Source organism: Myiozetetes cayanensis, unplaced genomic scaffold (genome assembly GCF_022539395.1).
Source record: "Myiozetetes cayanensis isolate MyiCay16 unplaced genomic scaffold, myiCay2020 scf23, whole genome shotgun sequence".
Taxonomy (NCBI): domain Eukaryota; kingdom Metazoa; phylum Chordata; class Aves; order Passeriformes; family Tyrannidae; genus Myiozetetes; species Myiozetetes cayanensis.
Genome location: NW_026087445.1, coordinates 481439 through 507656, shown reverse-complemented (window position 1 = coordinate 507656; position 26218 = coordinate 481439). Strand labels below are relative to the sequence as shown.

The following is a 26218-nucleotide window of genomic DNA, read 5'->3' as shown; positions in this document are numbered from 1 at the left end:
TCTCATCTAGCAGCTGGTCTGTGGCTGGTACGAATTTCCATGGAGTTGGGAGACCCAAAGACCAAGTTTGAGCACTAAGGAAATGGGAAGGGGTTGCTCTGTGAGCTCCCACAGTTGTGCAGGGCACAGGGAATGCTGTTGATGGGGGAAGGGGGAATTGCACAGATAATAGAGCTGAATTTTCAAAGCAGCCTGAAAATGCTGTGCCCAGAAGAAGGGTCACCATTGCAGTGAGAATGAGATCAGCCCAGGGAGAGGCTTCAGTCGAGAAAGTGTCGCTTTGCTCAGTTGCATAAATAAGTCATTGTGTCCACTGGGCATTTGTGTGGAATGGGGTTCCTAGGAATGAGCTGTTTATTTTTGGTGCCACATTCATTTAAGCTGTTCCAGACTTCTCATGTTGAACAGGCAGCTTGTAGACAGGAAGAAAGATATGTGGGTTAAAATAAGCACTCAGCAGCCAGTCTCTGTGGGTGATATCCTGCCAATTGCTCAAGAGCCCTGGGACACTGGGAAAGACATGAGGCAATGCATATGAAAGCACTGAGGGAATGAGCAGTCAGCAGAACTGGGACAGCCAGGGATAGCAGCTGGATTGCAGGCACAGATCCTGGGCTGGGCTGGGGCTGGGCAGGATGTGGCCAAAAGAGTCACTGAGAGAACAAAGTATGGGCAGAAAAACGTGAATTCTCCATTTTGCCTGGAGAATCTATGGAGTGAAGGATTAGCAAATCCCCAGTGCAAGGTGATTTATCATTAATCATTCAAACTTTGTGGCTGTTCCCTGGATAGGTGGCTTTAGTGGAAGTGACTGTACTGTGGCAGGGACACCACTCTACATGGAATAAAAAATGTTGCATAATAAATATAAAGACCAGAAAAATCCCAACAAAGTTTCCTCACACACAATAGCATTGTGTCAAGTGCCTGAGCTCCTTTTTCAGACTGACAGTGGTTTTCCTGTGTGTAGGAAGCCAAGCATAACAAGGAGACTGTGTTAGCACTTCTGACTAGAGAGCCACCAGAGATGATGTTCAGAATTCCTTGTGGTATTTTAAGCAGTGAAAACCATTGCTGTGGGCTGTGTGCCTGCTCCAGATCAGGTTCACTTCTGAGGGGACAGTAAAGTGCTGTGGTTTGCCCCTCAAAAGCTTTTGTGCAGCTGGGCTGCTGAAAGAGCCCTTTAGTGCCTGGGCCCAGGGGACAGGGCAGTGCAGAGAATCCATGTGATCACTGAGTGAGGACAACACTTCCCAGAGCAGACACCAAGAGCACAGACAGTGAGAATGGTGCCTAGAGCAGCTTGCCCTGTGCCCTGTGCTCAGCAGGACCAGATTAGGAACTTGTCTCAGTGAAGATCTTGCCCAGGTACAGAGTTACCCAGCTGCAGTGGCTCTCAGTGCAGTGCTGGTGACAGCACTGTGTGAAGTGATCAGCAGTGTTCCATATCCAGGTGGTGCCTTCCACAGCACTGTCTCCTCATGTCTTTACCAAGCATCATCCATGCCCCTGCCTTCATTCCTTACTGGCTGGCCCTGCCAGCTGGAGCCCAGCAGCTCGTGTCCTCAGCGCTGGGGTTATGTGCATGAAGGCAGTTAATGAGGTCAGTTTTCCTTCCAAGCAAATGAGGCCCAGTCTGTCAGAGAGCCCTGAGAGCTCCTGGATGTGTCAGTTCACAGCCTCAGACCTGGGACCCTTCTGTAAATGCTCTGAAGGGATGACTGAATGATGTTAAATACACTAATGATTCCTTCCCTTCTGCAGGGGGCTGACACTAAAGGACCTCACTTGGGAACTGTAGGAAACCAGTCTGAGGGGCTGGGAACCACTGGTGCTGTTCCAGGGCACTGTGGAACAGATGTAAACAGCCCTTGGTTGCCCAAGGGCTCACTGAGCATCCAGGTTTCCATTCCTTTCACTCACACCTTAGAGAGGCAGCCTGCAGGGTGTGCATGGGAGTGCATTCTCAGCCCAAGGTAACTGCACTGCTGAGGAACTCTCCTCTGGCATCTGGAGGGGCTGAAACACCCTGCTATTCCTTTCAAGCTTCGGTTTGAGGAAGCTGCACTGTGAATCTGGGAATTTGCATCTGGAGCCCCAAAGAAAGCATTTGTAAAGGGTTTCTTACCCCCTTGGCTTTTCCTCTGTGGGCCTCCCCACGTGGCTGTTTCCATGGAGAGCTTTATCCAGAACAAGAGAGTTCATGTAGGAAGAGACATCCAGTTATTGCCAACGCATTTGACAAGGGTGGTGCATTTGGGACTCCCCTTTTTAGAGCTTCAGAGCACCCTGTTACCCAACACCTCTTACTGTCTGGGCTGGGTGGAAGTGACAGAAGTCCTGCTTGCAAGAAACTTCCACTGATTTTGGGGTGTGATGGCATTTTTAGGAACCTGCTACTGGTTCTTCTGTCTTGTTTCATGGGTTTGTGTTGAAGGGCTGGGAAGATGGAGTTTACACTGTTAGCAAAGCTAAAGCCTGTGGAAACACTGGGTGGGAATGCTGAGAATTTTCTCTCACAGTCCTTCTGCATTTGTTTTTCATCAAGTTATGGACAGAAGTGTTGAAATGTGGGTCTTTTCTGTTGAGGAAAGAGCTGCCTGGGGCTCTCCCTGAGCTGCTGCCCGTTGCTGAGCTGCTGCTGGGTGTCACTGCGTGTCACTCCATGCACCTCGGGGCACTTTTCCTTCAAACTTTCTGTTAAAGCTCTCAGCTTGTGTTCTCTCCTGGCCTCAGACCAGGCTCTGCTATTTTCCCTGGCTTAGATGTGGCAATGAGAGTTAACATGAGAATTAGAGTGATTTATTTAACCTCAGCACAAGTGCTGGTTTCCCTCTGCCTTGGCTGCCTTGCTCTGGGGCCTTGCTCGCTGCGTGTATGTAAAGCACTAATAAAAGTGTCTAATAACAGCCCTGGGGAAGAGGTTTTAAATTGTGCAACCAAATGTGAGCGTTACTTCTGTGTGGCTCAGGAGTCTGAAGAGGTTTCAGCAGCTGCTGGTGCTTTAGGTTTCTGTGGAGGTGTTTTCAGAGAGGACCTGAGCAGTCAGTAAGGGTGGTGGCATGGTGGCATGTCTTGTCAGAGCAAAGAGGGACCTGCCTTGCAGAGGAGGTGGTTTTTTGGGAAGGATGCTTTGGGGGAGAAGTTTTGTGCTCAACAGCCAACACCCAGACAAATGCCACTTTTTGGGGAGGAATCTCTCTGGTGCTTGATAGGAGACCAAAATGCCATTGCTTGGGGCTGCTGCAATGCTGGAGCTCAGGCAGCTTGCCAGGGGCTGTTCCAGGTGCCCTGGGATAGGGTGTTGCAGTTCCTTGCAGTGCTTGCTCTTTGCTCTCCACTGCACAGTCCTTCTTCATTGTGGGAAAGGTCAGGAGTGAGAGTCAGACCCGTCTGAGATCAGCTGCCTGTAGCTGCCATGTCCTTTCTGCTGGCAGACAGGGCATGTTCAGAGTGATTTCCTCCTCTCAGGTTTTCAAATATTTTGCCCCAGAGGCAGACAACATGTTTGGACAACGCTCTCAGGCACATGGTGGGACTGCTGGGGTGTCTGTGCAGGGCCAGGAGTTGGACTGGATGGTCCCTGTGGGTGCCTTCCAGCTCAGAATTTTCTGTGATCTGTAAGAGCTGTTCAGTCAGGACCAGGCTCAGCACGGTGCAGTCCTCAAGTTCCTGGAGAGAGGAACAGTGCTTGAGAAACAACCAGGCAGGGAAGGAACAGGGAGCACAGGGACAGCACAGCTCGAGAAGAATCTGCTGGGCCTGTGCCATGGGCTGGGTGCAAGGGACAGGCAGAGAGGAAGGAGGGATTGGGGGAGGAAAAAGGGAGTGGAGGAGGAAGGAGGTGGGAGAAGATGCTGGGTGGAGATAACAGGGGAGCAGCAGAGGTGCTGTGCAGTCACCTGTCCTGTACTCTTTGTGGTACCCCATGCCACATGGAGGGCCTGGCCCACGCCACATTTGACATTTTGTACAGATTTTGCTGCCAGATTTAAGCTTCAGGATTTGCAGAAGTCTTCTAAACGTGCAGCAACAACAGAGCCAGTGGAACACCCTCAGGGAGTCCAGATGTTCATGATTTCTCTTCCTTTTTGGACATTTTGGACTGTGAGGGGGAGTGCTCTGGAGGCAGTTCCGTGAGCTCTCTGCCCGTCAACTCTCACCCAGCAGTGGTCATTTGGAGTGAGCTGTGGAAACCAGGAGAGGAAGGGAAAGCTTCTCCTGCAGGAATTTATCCCCTACTCCCTTGAGATTCAAGTGTGAAGGAAGGTTGTGTGAGTGCAGCAGCCCTGCTGGGAATGGTGGGGTTTGGGGATGCTGTGGATGTCCTGCACCAGCCCAGGAGGGCTCAGTGGTTACAGTGGGAACTGGAGTCCCAACCCGCAGCCTGAGCCAGCCAGGGACATGGCAGGAGCCCAGCTGGCACCAGCAGCTGTTCAGCATCTGCAGGCAGAGGAAGCCTGGAGAAAGCAGAGCTCCCTCCTCCCCAGCCCGAGGGAGCAGGGCTGGAAGGGTCACAGCACCTGGCACTGCTCAGAGGCCCCTGGGCCCAAGGGAGAGCTGAGAGCCTGGCTGAGCATGTGGAGCAAAGGGCTGGGTTCTCTCATCAAAAGGAGGTGCTGCTGCTCCTGCCACAGCCCCCACCCCCTCAGATGTGGAACAGCAAGAGGAATTGGATACTGAGGCACTGAGGGGCTCGGAAGGTGAGGGAGAAGGTTTCAGCAGGGTCAGACAGGTTGGTTGGGCAGTCCTGCTGCAGGCTGGAAGCCTCTGAGCCGTGTCATGAGCTCCTTCTGCTTTGCTCATACATCAGGCCTGCCTTGGCCACCCACAACTTTTGGGGCTGGGGGCAGCACGGGTGTTCTGGGGGTCTGTGTGGGCAGCACAGAGGGGCCTCAGCTTTCCTTGTACCTGCAGCAGCAAAGCTGAGAAGAACAGGAGAGGTTTCTGGTTGAAGCACTCGTGGGAAGACCTGTGAGCACTTTGCCGAGCTCAGCCCACCCAGAGGAGAACAGATCCCTCTGGATGCAGAAACCGCAGCCTGGGCAAGAGAGAGGGAGCTGAAATTCTCTTGGGAAAGGGAGGGCAGAGATCCTGCAGTGCTGGGGGGGTACTGTGCTTCTGGAAGAACAGGCACACGTGTTGCTCACAGGACATGCAGAGGAGTTCTCACAACTTTCCCTTTTTACCTTTAAGTTGCAAGAGAACTCAGAGGGAGGGGGTTTTACTCTCTGTCTTACCAGCCCAGGTGAACAGTTCTTTTCCAGTGGTGACTTTTCCCTGGATACAGATTGCCTCTTCCTTGTCTCCACCTTCCAGATCCCTCTTTCTCTTCTAGACTGACACATTCCACCCTACTTCCAAGCAGCCTGACTGTTCCCAGCTCTGTGCTGTGGAGCCTGAGGGGCTGAGAAGCTGAAATCTCAGGATTATGAGGGTTGAGAAAGCTCTGGAATGTAAAGTGAGTTCATTCATTCATTCCCACAGGGATTCTGCACATTCTCCCAAGCATCCCTTCCTTTCTTCCCGGGAAAGATTTTTGGAATTGTTGGGTGAATTTGAATTTTATCCTTAGTTTTAACTTAGGATGAGTTTTAACTCATTTTCATTTATGGCAAACTATAGACTTGTGTGACTCTTTGTCTCAGAAGTATTTAGAAAACGTTTTGGCATTTTCAGAATGTGAAATTACTTTTTTTTAAGTAGATGGTAATTTTCTTTCCAAAGTTGGACATTTCTAGAGTAGAACAGAAGGGGCAGATTTTGAAAATGGGATGAAAATCAACACAATTTTTTTGAGAAGAATCACAAATGAGAGCCCTGTCAGAGCTATGAGTGCACTGAGCACACAGGGAGGACCTTGAGATGAAGAACTGTGGAGATGGTGGTGGTCATGGCATGATGGATGGAGATGGGAGAACCCAGGAAAGACAGGTCTGGGGTGAAGGGGAGTCAGTCAGGGGGAGAGCTGGGAAGACAGCACAGGTTTCTGGTGATAAAATAGCTGAGAATACAACAGGAGGAAGGCAAAGCAGATCAGTGAGACAATCAGCTGAGAAGGAAATGTGAGTGACAGAGGAGGGCAAAAGGAATGTGGGAAGTGTGGTGCTTGGAGAGTCCTGGCTGGGTAGAAGGGCAGAGAGGCACCCTGTACCTGAGCTGATGATGGGCTGCTCTGGTGGCCACTGGAAACCTGCTCCCAGGTCAGCTGTGGAATCTGTGTGGGAGCAGAGAAGGGCCCTGAGCCTGCAGCAGTGAGGAGTGGGCTCATCACAGCTTTGTCTGGCCAAGGTCACCACAGGCAGCGATGGCAGCAGGGAATGCACATCCCTGCTGATGTTCAGGGGGCACACGGAGAGCTGGCAGTGTCCAGGGACATGTGGGGTGACATGTCCATCTGTCACCATTCCTGAGGCACCTCAGAGGTACAGCAGGGTCTGTTCTCCCTGCTCTGTGTAGGGACGGAGGCTCCAGCAGAGCAGTGGAGCAGAGAGAGGGGGTCACTGAACTGCCCTGGCTGCAGCACCACAGCCCCCCTGACCTCTCAGCAGCAGTCAGCAGGCCCTTGCAAGTGTGACTGCTTTCATTACAGTAATGAAATGTTAATTTGGACACTGAAAGGGGAGTCAAGTTTGAGACAGTTCCATCTGAGCAGACTGGGCTCTGTGAGCAGCAAAAAGGTGGGTCTGTAACACAGGTCATCTGACACTGAAATAGGTATGGTGGAAGAGGGATGGTTTGCATCTGCCTGGGGTCTTTTTCTCTCTGATAATTACAAAATAAGTCTAAACAATTAGATTACATTGTATCCCCTATGACATTTTACCACAGCTATTTCACTACTGATCATTTCAGCAGAAACAGCCAGCCCCTGTTGATTCCCAAGGCCTGTAATCCCCAAGTGCCACTCAGCTGTCCAAGTCTTCCCCTTTTTTTCATAAACATAATTACTTAAGTACTGTATTCCCAAAGTTCCTTGCTACAGCAAGACCCAGGAGTAGCATCACAAGCAAACAGAGTGAGTTAAGTGTTGAGCACAACTCCAGACCGAGCTGGCTCCCTTGTTTAAGAGGCTGGAGGTTCTTTGGGAAAGGTTTAACCTCACAGCATGTAAGTACAGACTGCTCATGGTCTCTTGGGTGTTTTTCCTCACAGATTCCCACAGTCATCAGGTAAATTCTTGAGTTTCCTACCTGACATAGACTTCTTGCAGAGAGTACGGCCAAGGCAGGCTTGTGCTCTCCTGGGTTTTGGGTCTTCCTCCCTGGGTGCTGGTGCTTTTGCTTATTCGTTGATGCAGAATAAGTTTTTCCCTTTGAACTTAGGTCTAGATTTCTGGAATATTGTAGCAACAGTCCTTGCTGTGTATGTGTGCCAAAGTTGTTTATATGCCATTCTGCTGCTCCAAAACAAAATGCCACAGTGTAAGAGGTGGCAGTGCTGGTGTGGCTGCAGGGATAGAGGCAAACTGTAATGTTACCATATCTCAGCACTGTAGTTCCAGATCACATCTGTCAAATAATGCACTCAACTAATACTGTTTAAACAGCCAACTGCAAACATTTGCTATTAGGTTAATTCAGTGGAAAAATTGCACTTTCAACACACTGACCAAAACAGAGCTAAATGTATCTTTCAGCTCACAAGGGAGCTCTGCACCCAGCTCTTTCCTGACTCCAGCTCATCCGTATTCCTCTGGCACATGGCTCTCCTGCTCTGCTCTCAGTCTTCCAGCACAGCCCTGATTTCTGTGCCTCCTGCCCCCCACCTCTGCTTCCCCCAGGGACCTGCTGCTGCCCAGCCCCGTGGACTCCAGTCCCTGTCTCACTGCACTTGTTGCCAGCCACAAACCCAGCTGAGTTCCCCCATGGCCCTGCTGCCCACCCCAGCTTCTGAGCTGCAGGATTGTTCACAACCCAGTGCTCCTTGTCTTACTCAGGAAAGGCAGCAGAGACTGGAATTTGGCAGAACTGGGTGTCAAATGAATTCACCGAGCTTTGCTCACAGGCTAAGAAAGAACAGGATGTGCTAAAGGATGTGCCCGAGGGAGTGGCAGTGTGCAGCCTCCCAGACCTGTGTGCAGATCCACAGGGATCCCCACACACACCCCAGCAGGGGCTTCCCTCCAGTGTCAGCGTTGTCCCTCTGCCATGCCAGGCCTTGTCCTGGCGTACAGTGAGGCAGGACCCCCAGCCCAGGCAGCAGTGACGTGCCCGAGGCTTCCCCAAGGCTGGCCTCGCGGCGCTGCCCCGCTGCTGTACAGCCTGCAGTGTGCACGTGTGCTGCTTCCCTGCATACTCTGTGTAATTCTTCTGAACTGATTTCTCCCAAACAGAGCCTTACACCTGTGGAGCTTGTGGAATCCAGTTCCAGTTTTATAACAATCTCCTGGAGCACATGCAGTCCCACGCAGGTAAGCCGGGCACTTGGACTGGCTGCAGGCGGAGAGTTCAATTCTGCGCTGCTGCCTGTGCTGACCCCGATGTGTGTCCACAGGGCTCTCTGTGCTCCCCCTTCCCAAGGCCCCAGTCATTTCACCTGCAGCAAACACGGACCCTCAAAGGCTAGAGCACCTAGGCTCAGGGTACATCCTAAATATTACTCCTTTCCATAGGAAGAGAAGGATCGTGCCATGCTAGCGCAGAGCACATCACACTACTCGTGCCCTTTATCCAAAGGTATCTGGAGAATCCTCAGTGCATAAGCTCCTGCAGCAGCTTAAATCCTTCCTCCTTCTCCCAGAGGGGTAGTTCTCATGGCAGCAAACAAACCAAAAACACTTACAGGGCATCAGAGCCTTTGTCCACACAAGTCCTGTCCTGTGCTTGTGTCTACTGGAATTCTGCAAAGGACTGAAATTCTCAGAAGAAGAATTTGCCATTTCAGCAGTTGTGTTCATTTCCCTCACAGCTTCCTACAAAAGAAAATTCTGAGGAGTCATTCCAGTACTTTGTTTCTAAGTCACTGTTTTTGTTTTCTGTCTTGATACATAAAAGATGATTTTAAAATTTCAAAGCCAGAGCTCTTTCAAAGACATCATTCAGCACATTCAAAATGCAGAAATGGGAGATTTTTTTTATATTGGCAGATTTTTTTCTTTTTTTTTCTCTTCAATAAAAATTCAGGGGAACTAACACAGGTTTAAAAACAGGTAAATGCCCTTTGGCAGACCTGTGGTCTCCAACAAACAGCTGCTCTGTTGAGATGCAGATTTGATGCAGGCCCTGAGGAGAGTGGCAAGGGGGGATGAGGGGTCTGAGAAAGAGTATTTTTCATTCTGTAACAATAATTCTAATGAAAGTTCTTTCTTGTTCTGTGGTTTAGCTTGAGTCCTAATTTTAATAGTGTTCCTTGAGTTCTCCATCCACGAGGTTCCTCTATCCAATTCAGTTCCTGTTGGCAAATGGTAATGCAGGCTTTGGGTGTTGTTCAGCAGCTGATTTATTTATCATCTTTATAATGTTACAAAGAGACTTTTAAAGCGATTTGTTTGGAGAAGGTGTGAGTTTTGGTTTCAGTAAAAGCATGAGCTGGTTCCTCTGCAGTGGTGGGATCCTGTGTCACCCTGAGCAGTGGAGCGCCACTCAGGGCTGCTGTCACTCTGTGGTGGTGGGGTCTGTCCTTGCTAGTTCTCCATGGCAGTTTCTGCTGCCTCCACATGGTGTCCTGACCATCCTGTTCCTTGCTCTGGGCTGTGGCACTGAAATGCAGCATTTTGAGTTTCAGCTGCTGGTGGCACTGAGTAGAGGAGCTGCAGAGGAGAGCCCAAGCTGAGGGGTCCAAGGGGAGAATGGCAGCTCACAGGCAGGGTGTGAGCTGTTGGAAATTTTAATCCAATGCTGCTGGCAGCTTCTTCCTTCTCTCTTCTTTACAAGTGACCCATGGGGAGGGCTCCAGGGAGGGTGGGGAGGCCCTGGCACAGGTTGCCCAGAGAAGCTGTGGCTGCCCCATCCCTGGAAGTGTCCAAGGCCAGGCTGGACGGGGCTTGGAGCAACCTGGGCTAGTGGAAGGTGTCCCTGCCCATGGCAGGGGGTGGAACTGGATAATCTTTAAGGTCTCTTCCAACCTAACCCAGTGTGTGGTTCTGTGATTGGTCACCTGGGTTGCTTTGGGCACAGAACGGGGCTGTAGGGGTGAGCTGTGTCTGTGATCTGACTCCTGTGCAGTTGTATCCTGCAGAGCTGTATGAATGGGTAAATCCCTTCTCCCCACAGGAGCACATGTACTCCCCTTCTCCCCAGCTCAGGATTACTCTTGTTAAACTATTTTCTCATCTCTCCCTGCTCTGTTTGCAAGTCCCTGTCTTCTGCTTGGCTGCTTCTTCCCGAGTGTCTCACCAGGGCAGTGACAGTGAGCTTCTCCCTGTCTTCTTCAAGTGGCTGTCCCTTTAGGAGCTGTCCCTTGTGAAAGCCACCATCCCCTCCTGTGGCATCTCTGTGTGTGGTGCTTGGCAGCCCTGTGCTCACAGCTCTGCCTCTGGAGGGAGAGCAGCCTTTCCCCCTCGTGGGCAGCCGGGGCAGTGGGTGTGGGACGTGCTGCTGTGGGATGGGGGCAAAGCGAAGTGAAGACACGTGAAAACTACATCCAGTGTTGATGGGTGTCCAGCTCTGGGTGCTGTACACGAGCAGAGGACAGTGGGGACCACACAGGGCTGGAGTTACTCTGGCAGAGGTTTGTTGCCTTCTACTCTGACAGGAGGTTGGAACCAGGTAGGGGTCGTTCTCTTCCCCCAGGTGACTTGAGGACGTGGTTTAGTGCAGTGGTGAACATGGTGGTGGTACTGGGTTGATATTTGGGTTTGATGACCTTAATGGTCTTTTCCAATCTAAACAATTCCATGATTCTGTGATTCTGTTATTTCCATATCCAAGAGCAGGTTGGCCCAACATCTCTGAAGTCTGGGAGTGCAGGGACCTTGCAGGGGTCAGCAGGACTGGTGGCTCAGGATCCACACCCTGGGGACGCTGACACAGGGGCAGTTTAGCCCAGTCCATGTGCCTGGCTCAAGGAATATTTCATTGTGGGGGTGCAGGGATACAAGAAACCTGTATGGGTCAAAGAGTCCCTCAGTTAATGTGTTCAGGAGCCCAGTTTGGCTTGTCATGTGTGATGCAGAGGGCTGATCACTTCCAACTGACTGTGCTGCCTCCCCTGAGCCCCTCACAAGGGGCTGAGGCTGGGGAACGTGCTGCTGGCCTCCAGGAGAAAACCAGGGACACAGTCATTCCCAGGGCTGAGCGTGGGGGCTGCAAGGTAATAAGGAGAGATTATAGCTCCATAAAGCAGCTACACAGTGAGGAGAAGCAATTAGAATGTAAATTGGGTGCTGAAAGGCAGAAATAGAACGGCAGAACACCAGGCAGAGGAATTTGTTCTGTAATTACGCTGTACAATATACAGCTTTGACTCCCTTTAGAGTACTTTGTTCAGGTCGAGTGCTGCCACAGAATGCCCTGCCACAGTCTAGGTCTGAGAAAGAAAAGGACGACTCGGCTGAACCTGGATTAAAGGATTGGAGGCATGAAGAGAAACTAAAGAACCATGATCTGTGTAGTTCACAGACTGCCTGATAAGGAAGATGAGGCTGAAATGCACAAATCTCATTAATGCCATACTGAATGCCAGCAGATATTTGTATATAATAAATCCCCTATTATTAGGAAATGGATAAAAGAGTTATGGTGAGGAAATACAGAGGGTTTCTACCTCTGCCCATCCTCACCAAGACAAGGAAGGCCTGAACCATGAAGTTACCTACCAAATGTCTAGCATTTTCCTTTGCCTACCCATAGATGCTTGGATTTGAGGACACTGGTGACATTAGCTCAAGAGCAATTAGTCTGGGCAGATGCTGGGGGAAAGGTGGTGTGTCATACTGGTCACTGGAGCACCTCCCGCTCTTCTTGTCTCTTCCACATCTGCAAACACCAACCTGTGGGTGCAGCAGTGCTCCCCAGGTGCCCACTAAGGCCAGGGAATTCCCTGGGCACACACAGACCTTGAGGCAGCCCCAGAGTCTAGCCTGGTCCTGTCATGTCCTGGATTGCTCTTAGGTATTGATCCAGCCTGTGCCAGTGCAGTGCCAGCCCCACTGGTGGCTGTGCAGCATGTGGCTGTTGATGAGCAGGTCTGTGAGTGTCAGAGCTGCCCAGAGGAGAGCACCGGAGCTCCATCGCATCACTGCTGGTCTCCCTTCTCTGCCAGCTCAGTGGCACACATGGAGAAGAGCAGCTTTGCCCTCTCCTGAGTGTTCTGATGGACAGAGCAGTCTGGCTGCAGAGCTGTGTGTGCTCCAGGCCCTGCTCGAGCTCGTGCTGTGCTGGCCAGAGCAGGGGGCAGTCACTGCACTGAGTGCTGGTGTGTCCAAACCAGCCTGGACCCTTTGTAATCAGTGCAGAGTCAGTGACTCCAGGTGAGTTCACACCAATGGATCTTACAGAACAAGAGGATCTAGTTCTGCCTGGGGGAATGAGCTGCACTTGGGAGTCTTGTTTGCGCCACTGAGTGTAAAAGGCTGCTTTGAAGACAGGTGTGTCTAACAGATGGCCAAAATTAGGTGAGACAAGTCCAGCTGTGGTGAGCAAAGGACCTGTTCTGTTTTCTTTGTGTTTAGTTCCATCCTTCTCTTCAGCCTGGTCATCAGTCTCTCCATCTTCCTGCTGCTTCTTCCACCTCATTTGTTTGTGCACTTCCGTGTTGCTTCACAGCCTATTTCAGATCACCGTTTCATACTGAAGCACACTAAGAACTAGAAAATTTCCTCTAGAGGGTGGGGAGAGGTTGTTGGGACACAGGAAAGGAAAAAAACATGGATATAATAGAGAATTTACTGATCTTACCTGCATTTCCTTGAAAGATCCCATCAGACTGACAGCCAAAGCATTTGGCCCAGCTCCATCCACTGAAATGGGAACACAAACAAAGACTCTGGGGGCAGTCGGTGTCTTTGCAGCCATGGGTGGGATGATCTTTGGTCCCACTCTAGACTCAGTTATTTGGCTTTGTGGCTGAAATCTGAGGCAGCAGGGAGGAGCCTCAGAGGAGACTGGCCCACTCTCTTCAGGGGAGAAAACCAGATATAAAGATTGTAATGAGACCTTTAGATCCAGAGGAGTTGAGCACAGCTTGAAAAACCAAATGCTTCACGGGAGAGAAAAGGGCAGGTGCCTGCAGTGCAGGAAGAGGCAATAAAGGGAAAAGGAGGATCAATGTCTGTTTTACCTCCTGTCATTTCGGAAGCAAGAAAATTAAACAAGTCAGGCTGCACAGGGAACTTCCATTCCTCCTGGGATGCAGCTTCAGCTCATCAGAAGACATTTCCCAAGGTGTGCTGATGGCATCAATGTCTCTGATGCACAGAAAAAGCCATTGCAGCTGCATTTGGGGAGGTGGCAGCTTATGAGTCCAAAGACAGTTTTAAGGTTTCTGAGGGTGCTGTACCAGCTCACTGAAACTGCCTAAGAACTACAGAGAGTGTAGTAACTTGTTTTCACCTTAGTTGAGGGAACCCTGAGTAACTGCTGAGCAGATGGATAGTTTCCCCTTCTTTGTGCTTTAAGCATCATCATCTTGTGCTTCTAACCCTTGCCTGTCTCTTGCCCCACAGCTGACAATGAGAACAACATTGCCTCCAGCCAGCCCAGGTCACCTCTGCCTGTGGTTGAAGAGAAGTGGAAACCACAGCTCCAAAGAAATAACGCCAACAACAGTACGTAGCAACTTTGCTCCTCGTCCTGGGCTCACCTGTCCCCTTCCAGCAGTGACTCAGAGGGGGTGCAGCAGTGATGGCCACTGCACAAGGCCCTTGTCCTCCCTGAGCTGCACTTGATTTCATCCATAATTCCTGTCCTACCTGGCAGAGCAGAGCACCCCTTCCTGTTAGGAGAGCACTCGTGTGCACAAAGAACCCTGGGAGGTGGTTGGAAAGGTTTGTGAGGAAGATGCATTTGGGAACTCCTGAAAGAAATTAACTTCTGATCTGAGGTCAGACTTCCCAGCCTGGAGTTAAAAAACTAATCCAGTCATCCTGGTGTAACATAGGCATAACAAAGCTGCTGTCTGGTTTTGTCCCCAGCTCCTCCCATGAGCTTGTTCTTCCCCATGGGAAAAGGGAGAATACAGCCCAGGGAAATCGGTTCCAAAGCACTTGAGCTGAGCAGCCAGGGGAAAGGGGGATACAAAACCGTGGTGCTTCTTTCGTTCTGGTATGGCCAAAAATGACATTCATATTGTCTGAAATCAGGGTTGGTGGAGATCAGGGAAGAAATGGGAGCTTGGGCTTCAGTACTGTTTGAGATGGTGGAAAATGTTGGATGCTTCAGAGGAGCAACTGCTCTTAAAAAAACTGTCTCAAAGAAGAGAACAAACTCACAGCAATGGAAAGATGTTCTCCTATGGAGCCAGGCTGGGAGAGCTAGGGGGGTTCACCTGGAGAAGAGAAAGTTCCAGGGAGACCTGAGAGCCCCTTCCAGGGCCTAAAGGGGCTCCAGGAGAGCTGGAGAGGGACTTTGAACAGGGGCCTGGAGGAACAGGACAAGGGGGAATGGCTTATCACTGCCAGAGGGTAGGGTTAGATGGAATATTGGGAAGGAATTCTTGGCTGTGAGGGTGCTGATGCCCTGGCACAGGTTGCCCAGAGAAGCTGTGGCTGCCCCATCCCTGGAAGTGTCCAAGGCCAGGTTGGACGGGGCTTGGAGCAACCTGGACTAGTGGAAGGTGTCCCTGCCCATGGCAGGGGAGTGGAATGAGTTGGACTTAAGGTCTTTTCCAACCTAAACCATTCTGGGATTCTATGATTCTATGTCCATTTTTCCATCTGGGCTAAGCTGTGACCATCAGGCTGTAGACATGGATAGCAAACATGGGTATAACTTACCTAGGCAGTTCTTCAGTGAACAGCACAGAGGTGCCATCAAGTGAGGCACTGGATTGGAAGTAGCGTGTGCTCTGTCTGTCCCCCACCAGGGACACCGTGCAGGTAAGCATCTTGCTGCTCTGAGCAAGAGCAAGGCCTGTCCCTGGAGGTTCCATGTCCAGAAACCTTGGGGGGAAAAAAATCCGTGGTTGGAGGTGTCTCTTCCATCATCTGGGCATGTTTCACCTCTCTGGGGGTCTCTGAGGATGGTTTGGTGAGTTCCTCCTCTCCCGTTGCAGAGGAGCAGCGCTCACTGCTTGTGTTTCCCTGCAGCGTCCGCCAGCGGCTCCATGGGGAACAGCGCGATCCCGGAGAAGGAGCGGCAGAACATCGCCGAGAGGCTGCTGCGGGTGATGTGCACTGACCTGGGGGTGCTGAGCGTGGTGAGCGGCAAGGAGTTCATCAAGCTGGCACAGACCCTGGTGGACAGTGGGGCTCGCTATGGTGCCTTCTCTGTCACCGAGATCCTGGGCAATTTCAACACCCTGGCTCTGAAGCATTTGCCTCGGATGTACAACCAGGTGAAGGTGAAGGTCACCTGCGCCCTGGGCAGCAACGCCTGCCTGGGCATCGGGGTCACCTGCCACTCGCAGAGCGTCGGCCCCGACTCCTGCTACATCCTGACCGCTTACCAGGTGGAGGGCAACCACATCAAGAGTTACGTCCTGGGAATTAAGGGTGTAGACATTCGAGACAATGGTGATTTTATCCACCACTGGGTGCAGAATGTGCTGTCGGAGTTTGTCATGTCGGAGATCAGGACGGTGTATGTCACGGACTGCAAAGTCAACTCCTCGGCGTTCTCCAAGGCGGGCATGTGCCTGCGCTGCTCGGCCTGTGCCTTGAACTCGGTGGTGCAGAGCGTGCTCAACAAGAGAACGCTGCAGGCTCGCAATATGCACGAGGTGATCGAGCTCCTGAATGTCTGCGAAGATCTGGCGGGGTCCACGGGCCTCTCGAAGGAGACCTTTGGCTCCCTGGAAGAGACCTCCCCCCCGCCCTGCTGGAACTCGGTCACCGACTCCCTCCTGCTCGTCCACGAGCGCTACGAGCAGATCTGCGAGTTCTACAGCAGGGCCAAGAAGATGAACCTCATCCAAAACCTGAACAAGCACCTGCTCAGCAACCTGGCAGCCATCCTGGCTCCGGTGAAACAGGCCGTGATCGAGCTGAGCAACGAGAGCCGGCCCACCCTGCAGCTGGTCCTGCCCACCTACGTCAAACTGGAGAAACTGTTCACTTCCAAAGCTAACGATGCTGGCGTGGTCAGCAAACTCTGTCACCTCTTCTTGGAGGCGCTGAAGGAGAACTTCAAAGTTCACTCGGCACACAAGGTAGCCATGATCTTAGACCCTCAGCAGAAGCTGCGGCCCGTCCCGCCGTACCAGCACGAGGAGATCATTGGCAAGGTCTGTGAGTTGATCAACGAGGTGAAAGAGTCCTGGGCAGAAGAAACAGAGTTTGAACCTTCAACCAAGAAGCCTCGTGCAGCAGGGGAAACCACAGCAGCTCAGGAAGAAGATTGGTTTGGGAAAAATGAAGTCTATGATTATTTGCAAGAACCTCTCTTCCAGGCCACCCCTGACCTGTTTCAGTACTGGTCGTGTGTTACCCAAAAGCATACAAAACTAGCCAAGCTGGCCTTTTGGCTCTTAGCAGTGCCTGCTGTGGGTGCCAGGAGCGAATGTGTAAATATGTGTGAGCAGGCTCTCTTGATCAAAAGGAGACGGCTACTCAGTCCAGAAGACATGAACAAACTCATGTTTTTGAAGTCCAACATGCTTTAAGACTGTCTGTTAATTAAAACAAAACTTTAAAACACTGTTCCAAACAAAGAAAAAAGAATTTTAAGTTCTAAACACTGTGGACCTCATTATGAATGCCCCTGGAAACCAAGTGCTTTTTTATATATATATAAAAATATAAATATATATAAAATTAAGTTTGAAAGGAAAGCTGAGCACGGGAGAGAGACAGCCCTCTGCCAGGAACGTGCTCCTTTCCATAGATAGTGTGTGGACTTGACAGACTTTCTAATGTTTTCAAGTGGGCAGACGAATGGGAGGCTGATGTTCTAAAGTCTTCAGGCAGCTGAGATCTAAAGTGACTTGAAGTTTCTTTTGTTTCTCCTCCACCCCACCTTTCCTCTTGTCCCCTGGGCCATCTTGCCATGGATAATCAGACTCCATTGAACAGACCAGTTCTGCACTGGACTTTGCTCCTTTGAATAACTGTACACCTTGAGGGCACTTGGCTGAGGCCTTCCTGGCACCTGGTGCACCTGTCAGGGCAGCTGTGTTCTGCCAACACTGGGACCTTCAGAAATCAGGGAAGGGAGACTTGAAGGTTTTTGGGTTTTAATTTTATTTTTATCCTTTCCATATTCATTTTTTTTCCAAAAACACAAAAGTTACTCTTCTGTCTCCACTCCCAGTTTTAACTTGGTAGCCAGGGATTATAAGTTTGATTTCGAACTAAGAGAAATGGTTCATGGCAGAAAATGTCTGCGGTTGTTAAGTTTCTTGGCTTTATTTTTCTACAGCAGAACTTCTTTTCTGAGCTCCCGGTGTTAATTAGCTTTTCTGTGCATTTTGTGCATCAGGCATTCTCAGACTTGTTCTAGAGTAGCCCATTTGCAATTAAATAGTATCCTTATGGGAACCACAGCAGTTGTTCATACAGAAAAGCCTAAAAACCAGGAAAAGTAAGTCTTGACAGCTGTGGGCCACCAATGAGCTTGTCAGGTCTGCCAGAGAACCCTTGTACCTGAACTTTTTTGTTTAAAAGTGTCTCAGTTCCACAGAAACCAACCTTCCCAAGGCCAAGGACAAACCAAGGTGTATGATTTTTCAGGGGAACAAAGCTCATCAGTTTTGTCAAATTGGGGTTTGAAGGAAGCTTAGAGAAGTGCATGGGCTCAAAGATCCTTCTGAATGTAAGTGCTCCTGACTGAGTGCAAAGAATATCTTCCCATTTTTATTTGGAATGGTTTCCTCTAGTGGCACGAATGTCTTTTTGATACCTACAGTGCATTACACTACTTGTTCTGTTGCTGACTCGTTCTGGCTGGGAAGGCCACAGGCCCTGAAACATTCCCACGTCCTTGCTCACCCCAAATGCAATTGGAGATGATCAGAACCCAGAGCCATCTCGGTCACTCTGCTGTCCCCCAGGGCCAGTGCTCTGTGGTGTTTCCTGCCCACAGGCACAGCTCCTGCATCTCTGTCAGGTTTGGTGCCTCTTGGACAATTCCCAGCCTCTCGTGCCAAACTGTTTGTTTTTCACCACTGGGACTGAGATCCCAGAGGAAAATGGAAGCCAGTCGTGATTTTTTCAGTAGTGTCTCTTGCTTCCAGGAGCTGCAGTCCCAGTGGCACAGGAGGGTCAGGAGGAGGGACTGGCTCAGCTGGAGCCCCTCAGCAGCATGAGGTGTTTGCTGGTGGCTGACAATGCAGGAGGAAGACTGGGGGGCCCTCTTTGACGTGCTGCTGTTGACCAGAAGCTAAACCAAGATCCCACCTGCCCATCTCTGGCTGTAAGAGAAGTTGCACGTTCCAAGACATGAGAAATAGCAAACCAAATCTCTCAGGCTTTGTGTGCAGATGCCTTGAACCTCTCAGGCACTGACACCTGCACTGGCATGGGACTCAGGGGCACAGTTTGGGTGCTGGAACCTTCCCCAGCCCAGGCTCACTGAGGATAGCTCTTGGCACCCAGCTGTCTTCCACTGGCTTGAGTCTGGGTTGACCTCTTGGCACTGTTACTGGCATCAGGGCAAAACCAGGTGTCTCCTAAATGTTAAGTCTTGCCTATGGACATCACACAGCCTGCCACCCCACTGCGAGCTGCACCTGAAGAGGACCTACCAAGGCAAAGACACTTGGGCATCTGTTTTCCCTGGCAGTGGCTGATGGAGGTGTTGATTATAGGGCCACCTGTTCTTCTTGCTGGTTTTCTTTTTTCCTTTACAACTCCTGCCTGCCCAGCCACCAGCTGGGCCCGTGGTAACACAGCTCTCTGCACTTGCATGGCAGGAGAAGCCTGTTTGAGACAAAAATGAAGTGTCAAACAGAAACCCTGAGTGAGATTTGTGCCAGTGACAGTGAGTTGTGTGAGCTGCTGGGCCCACAGGTACCCAACAGCAAGAAAACTTGGCTAGAGGATGATTCCAAAGCTTTGGAGGCACAAAGTGTGTACCACACAGCTCAGCTGATGGCACAAGGACCAGGATTTGTAGTTATTTCTCCTTTTTGTGTGGTTCATCAGAGACCATGAGAGCTCCCAGGTTCTTTGATGCTCAGGGGAATGTGCAAAGTCCTTGCATTCCTTTGGAAAGGCAGTTCCAACCCCCAGCACTCCTTTGTAAGGGGCAGATGGATGACTTCAGTGGGATTTGCCAGCTGGGGCTCCTTGTGCTGCCTGTCTGTGAGGCCTTGAGGGTGGGAAGCAGGCAAGGCAGAGTTAACACAGGTGTGAAGCCCTGGCATTGAGAACTGGGTAAATGGCTGTGTCCAGCACATGGAGCAGGACTGTGGCTGCACAGCCACCCTGACCTCCCAGCCCGTCTCTCCTTTTCCTCCTCACACTGTGGTTTTGGCACCAGGTCTGGAGTTTTTGCTGTGCTGACCAAAGAGAGGGATGGACTGGCCCTCTCCCCCATCCCAATAACTGTGCCCTCCAAGGCTGTAGTTGCACTAATGATGGATGTTAAGCAAACATGCCTGATGTCGGGTAGATGCGATTCTCCCAAAGACTAAAAATCTCAACTTAGCTGAAAAAGCAAGATAAAACCTAAGGCCTGAATTGGGGCAATCTCCTCCAGAACTCAGACTAAGAAGCTGCAGCTTTTCATGACTCCTAAGCATGACTCTTAACTGGGTGTTCAGCTCAGAGGAGCTGTTCATGCTCTGCTTGCTCCCAGGCTCCCTTCTGTCTGGTACTAGACTTAATTAGAAGCAGGGAAATGCATCTGTAGCACAGGTGTTCACCCTAAATGCCAACTTTGGCTCCTTTTCCTCCTTCCATCTTCAAGGCTTGGATTTGCATTCTAGGGAGCAAAAATACTTTACCAAAGTCTGAGTTCTGGCAGCTCTTCTTCACCAGGTTAGTCCAACACAAACTGCTCTGTCCCTGCTCTGGGATGCCTCGGGGTGTGGAGCAGCATGTGCTACAGGGAGCACTTCCCATCCCGGGGTGGCAGGCTGCACAGGGGAGACTGAATTTGGCCAGAGCTGTCATGAGGTTCTGCCCCCTTTGAGCTGGGAGAAGTCCCCAGAATTGGGATCATCCTCTGTTAGGTCATGTTGGGAATTTGCCTTCTGCTTCTTGGTTTCCTTTACTCACACCTGAGGAACGTGTTGGGATACGGAAATGGAGGGTGTGTCCTCCAGGCAGTCACTTGTTCCTGCTGCTGACTCTGGGCCTGACCTTGCAGACTTCTCTTTCTGACTTCCCAGTTGGCTTTGGGAGGGTTCTGATCTTCAGGCTGGGAGACAGGCACCAGCAGATGAACTGTCAGAGTGAAGGACCTTCAGGTCCTGTCTGAAGATCCTTGTTACTAGAAAACAGAGTGGGATACAGAGGCAGAGCTCTTCAGGAGGTTTTTTCTGTGTGGCTGCAGCAACCAGAGAGCCAGGGAGAACATGGAGCCCAGATTTGTCTCCTGGTCTGTGCCCTCCCCATGTCTCCAGGAGCAGGCAGTAGCTGTGGTCTGACCTGCAGGATAGGCTTGGTGTCTCGCACCCAGCTCAGGTTCAGGTGGAGGTGAATTTTCCTTTCTGTCCAATCTCTCTGTGCTGAGGGTGTATTTGAAGTAGTGAATCTGGAAAACTTCCTGTGAAAACCAACAGTGGGGCTCAGGTTTTGTCTAATTCAGTTGTTCGTTCATTGCTGTTTAAACCAGTTTAACCTTGAACTAAACTGGTTTAAGCATCCACACAAACCACCTGCACTGGTTTATCTGCGCTTGCTGGGCAGAGAACACGTCCAGCAGCAGCTCAGGGAGTCATGACCTTTCTGTGAATTTTGCAAATGAATTTACAGCAGATGCTCTCAAAGCTTGGGAATGACTGAAAATAGCAGGGAGACACTTCTGGAAATGGCTTGAGCTCTAGAGATGAGCTCAGCTGGTGCTAATAATGCCAAGGTCACAGGTTTGATCCCCATACAGACCATTCACTTAAGAGTTTGGCTCGATGGTTCCGTGACACTAAATGATGGTATTGGAGGTCATTGTTCAGTGAGATGGCTCAGGGGGTGGGATGGTTTTTCTCCAGGTGTCTGCAGTAACCCAGATTAGCATGGGAAGGAATTACCACAACTGTTTGTGTTGGTGGCTGAGTCTGCTCAGCTTCACCCAGTGTGAGGGGCCAGTTCCACTCTGGACCCTGCAGCAGCCCATGGTGGACACAGGAGCAGGGACTGAGACATCCTTCTGCTCTAGGAGCACCAAGTTACTGATGAATCAAACAACACTAAAAGAGCAGGGCTGGGAGTGCTGCTCTGTGCCAAGGAAAGGCTTGGATCTCTTATGGCACCTCTCTGGCTGAGGGAGAGGCGAGGAGCTCCTGGGAGCATTCCCACAGGACGGGACTAGTTGTGCCCTATGGAGTAGTTAGGAATAAAGGGATAAAAATAAAAAGACACTAAAGGCAGACTCTGGGAAACCTCTTCAGGGAGGAGGAATCTGTTCACCTGGAAGGAGTTTCCTGGGGGAATGCTTTTTGAGCTTTGCCATTGAAGGCAAGGCTGCACAGCTCCTGGAATTCACTCTGTGGGGCACGAGGCTGCTCTGGACCTTGCTGAGAGAAAAGGGACTGGATGTAGGGGTGGGAAAAGCCAGTCCTGCCCAGAAGACCCAGGAGGGTTCACAGAGCATCTTCCTCCCCATCCTCCCACTCCTCAGTGGCACCAAACCCTTCCCAGCACTCCAATGTATCCATCAACCAGGTTCCAACTGCTGAGGTGGAGAATCGGGCTGGGGGACAGTGTTCAATGTTTTGCTGCTTCTGCTGTGCATTTTCTGTGCTACACCATGGTCTTGAATCCGTGGGATCCACTGGGAACGCCCAGAGCCCTCGGCAGAGCCCCAGTGTCCCATATCAGGTATCTCTGAAGCTGTCACTGTAGCAATAAGATCTCCCTGTTGCCGGTGCGTGGGACCTGTCCCCGTGCCACAGGTCACCATCTTCCTGGGGCTTCTGGAAGTGTCACTGAGCAAACAGTAAAGCCCAGCCCAGCTGTGCTGGAACAGCCCTCAGGCCTGGGGGAGAGCCTGCCTACGCTAGGCCAGAAATGGTGAACCAATGACAGTGGGTTGCCCTGAAGTTTAATTTTATCTACTGAATGTTTGTGTGATTTCTGTTTCATTTCGGTTCTGGTTTGGCTGATTGGTTGTGTTTCTACTCCTGCTGTTACAGAGTCCTTTGTTTATAACTTGAGGGAAGAGTTCTGCTCACACAGACAGTGGTGTATCCATAGACCCTTGGGGTTTCCTCATCCGTAGGCAGCTGAGTTGGAACTTTTTAGAGTATCTTCTGAAAAGAGGCTCTAAATGTCTCATTGGTGCACAACATCAGCCAGTGACTGGCAGGATTAGGCTGGCAGGATTTTCTCCTTCTGTCACTGTGGCATCACTGACAGCGGGACCCGGGTGAGCAGCACAGCCTTAACGATGGGTGCATTTTAGGGTGGAGTTGATGAGCACAGGCACGTCCAACCCTTGCTTTTTACAACCAAAGTTCCTTAAAAAGACACTTCCAGCCTCATCAGCCTTGAATCCTTGTTCCCATCTCTTGGGGGTTCTGGTGGTGGTCTCTGCAGTGTCTGTGCATAGGGTGGGATTTTTTTTTCTCCAGTGGGCTGGGGGTTGGAGGAGGGAATATTTTCCCCTTGCTGTCTTTGGAGAAGGACCTTTCCACTCAAGGAAGGAGGCATGTATTCTGGAAGGAGCAACAGTCTGTTTTCCATGGTCCCTTGAAACTTAGGGGGCCTTTAGTATTATTTTCTTTAATTCTTTAAAAGGAAAACTGGTAGTGGATGAGCTGAACCCTTGGTGGCAGGTGACAGGTCCAGGAGGAGCACACACCACCCAGGCCGTGAGGATTGTGGTCCACGCCGTAGCCAGACAGTGTCATGGTGACAACCCCAGCCGTGGGAGATCCCTGTTTGCAGCCAGGCTGGAAGGAGAAGCTGTTCCTCGCCCGTACGTCCGTTTTCCCAAACCTCCTCCGGGGGGGCCGAATTCTTGTGGTTTCATCAAGCAAAGATTCACTTCTCCTGTCCCTCCTGCCCTCCCTCCCTCAGTAACTCGTGTGCATTTCCCTCCTTTCTGTAGATGCAGATGTTCTAGGCAATACCACAGACGCGCCCGCGGCCCCGCCCGCAAGCGCACTCATGTCATCTTAAAAAATACAAAAAAAAATATACAAAAAATATACAAAAAATATCTTTTTTAGGCCAGAGTTTTCTACAGGTATTAATGAATATTTTTCTTAATCCTTATAAGTTTTATGTGTTTAATATTTCTTAATACCGGTAGCATTAATTTATACTTTTGTAGCAACACAATATTTTTATAAACCGCCACCGCTGGCTTTGTCTTCATAACGGGAAACGTGCGGGCAGCTGGCCCCGCGCTGTACCATGTACTGTATTTAAAAGGTTATCTAATGTCACACTTGCTGTGTTAATAAACAAAACAAAACCTGTTTGAAGTCTCATGTATTGTTGGTGTGGATCAAATGACTCACTAGAGAGCAATATTGCACGGGGTTGAGTTGCTGATTTTCATTGTGATATGCGAACGCTTGAGGCCAACTCAAGCTCTGAGGTTGTTTTTTTTTTTTTCCTTTTAGGATTTTGTTTTGGTTTTGGTTTGTTTTTTTGTTTGTTTTTGGTTTTTTTTACAGCTAAATGAATTCAGTGCTGTTTGAAACTTAGACTGACGTCAAATGAAAAGGATTATTATAGAAAAAAAAAATCAAGGTGTTTAAATGTTGCTGTTTTTACAAGTCTGTTGCTGTCTGAATGGAAATATTCCGTGAGAGAGGAGGAATAGTTCCACTTAGCTTCCAAAGGGGCCGAGCGCTCCAGGCCAGAGCTCGGTTATTTGGAAATACCTTAGAGACATGTTTCTGCAACATTCTTTTCAGAGTTGATGCCAAGGCAGAAGACAAACTGTAACTGTAAGAAAGCATCCGTTGCTTGAGGATTTTCATGTCAGTGTTGTATTTATGGTTTTACAATAAAACAACCTTTAGGAAAAACAAAAGTGTTTGGGCTTTTCTATTTTTCAAGCACGTGATTGGGACATTCCCCAGGGCTGATGTCCTGCTGTGAGCAGGGAGAACATGGAAGTGACCTGGATCCCAGCGGTGGTCTCTGGGGGATCTCACAGAATCGTGTAATGGTTTGGGTGGGAAGGGACTTGAAAGATCATTTCATTCCCCATCCTCCTACCATGGGCAGGGACACCTTCCACCAGCCCAGGTTGCTCCAAGCCCCATCCAACCTGGCCTTGGACACTTCCAGGGATGGGGCAGCCACAGCTTCTCTGGGCAACCTGTGCCAGGGCCTGCCCACCCTCACAGGGAACAATTTCTCCCCAACAACCCATCTAACCCTGCCCTGTGTCAGTGGGAAGCCAAATGAACTTGGCATCCAGAGAACTCCACACTGGGCACCACATGCCCGAGGCACCCAGCGCTCCCCAGAGCAGTGCCCGGAGCGTCCCTTCAGTCCCCACGAGCTGCTCCTCCCTCCCTGAGGAGAGCTGGGTTTGGAGCAGGAAGGGCCCTGAAACAGGAGGGCAGCTGGGGGTGGTTTGGGGGCTGCAGTGGGTGTTGGTGTTCACACCCCCCGGCAGGGTCAGCTGGATTTCCTCTGCTGAAGCTGCTCCAGCTGCTGCTGGGCAGCCTGGGCTCACAGGGCCAGAGGTTTTCACCTGTATCAGCAGATCACCTCAGGGCTTGATTTCACTCCAGGGGAGCAGTGGCTGGGCACTGGCTGGGCAGAGCAGCCTCCCTCCTCCCCAGGACAAGGCCCTTGGCAGCTGTTTGTTTGTAGTGGGAGCCAAAATGGGCACAGAAATCTGGGCTCAGGCCGTGACAGGCTTGACCTGCACCAGGATGTCCCAAGGGGTCCCAGAGATGTGCTGATGAGTTGGACACTGCTGGTTCTGTGTGCAGGGACTCACTGATGCTCTCTGGAGCTCCAGGACCCCCCTCCAAACAAAGCAGAGACCACCAGGAATTGTCCCGAGTGGAACAAGTTCATAGGCCGGGATTCAAAGGAGGCAGCCAGGCCTTAACACTGGAAAATCCTTTGTCCATCACCCTTCCTGTGTCCTTTCCTTTGACCTGTTTTGATGTTCTCTTGTTCTCTGGAGTTTTTTAACCTTGCACCCACCACCTTGCAAAAAACAAGAAAAAAAAAAAAACAACACAAACAAAACAAAACAACTTTGCCACAGAATTGGGAAATTTGGAGTGAATTTCTTGGTTGGGAAAAAACAAAACCCAAAGACATGGAGTGACGATGGCTCTGGCCATTGGACAAACTCTTGGCTATTGGTCAAGTGTGAAGATAAGCCAAAATAATAAATACAACTATCAGTTTATAATGTTAGAATGGCTGTGGCTTTGCAGCAGGTTTACAAAGGGATTTTAGCAAACAGTCAGAAGAGGCGCCCTCAGGTCCTGCCAGACAGAGGTTGGGATTTGTTTGAAAATCTACATATGTGAAGTGGATAATGTAAAGCCAGGATGCCCAGCAGAATGGAGGATGGTGCTCCTTGGCATACCAGTGGCTCCTGGCACTCAATTATCCTTTTTGCTAGAGCCCTTTAAAAGGATAAAAACAATTGCTAATGGGACTGTAAGAGGCTTAAGCTAATCCTGCCGTGTTTCCCAATTCTCTGCTTTCTGCCCTAACAGGACACAACTGCTTTAGCTTTAGCAATAAAGGAACTGGTAGCTCCGAATTCAGGCTCTGCTGGAGGTATCCCCCAGTTTCCTTTCATCTCAGAGGGACTGATGGATCTAACAAAGCTGGCTGAACTCACCCACTCCAATCTGAGCCTCAGCAATTTCCCTGCCTTGGAGTTTTGTTCATCCCGAGATCCCGTGTGTGGGAACAGAGAGAGGAGCAGGGAACAACAGCCCAGGTGTGGCAAGAGCTCTGTACCAGTGTGTGTTTGTGGCTGGGGTGGGGGGGAGTGCCCCTGGGCCCCCATAGGTTTAGGTGAACCTCATGACCCACAGCATGTCATGTAACACCTCAGTTCTTTTAATTTGCTCTTGGTGC

General features: G+C 50.5%; 1 protein-coding gene across 7 annotated transcripts in view; it reads left to right on the top strand.

The window, feature by feature from the left end:
* Window positions 1-24185, top strand: part of ZNF618 (zinc finger protein 618) — a 164409-nt gene extending 140224 nt beyond the window's left edge. For 6 of the 7 annotated variants that reach the window (XM_050319733.1, XM_050319731.1, XM_050319730.1 and 3 more), the window contains 3 exons: window positions 8336-8413; window positions 13607-13708; window positions 15188-24185. In XM_050319733.1, coding sequence (XP_050175690.1) covers window positions 8336-8413; window positions 13607-13708; window positions 15188-16701 — 1694 coding nt within the window. In that variant the 3' untranslated portion in view covers window positions 16702-24185. The remainder of the gene's footprint in view (window positions 1-8335; window positions 8414-13606; window positions 13709-15187) is intronic. The other variant, XM_050319732.1, reaches the window with a different exon arrangement.
* The last annotated feature ends 2033 nt before the right edge of the window (window positions 24186-26218 follow it).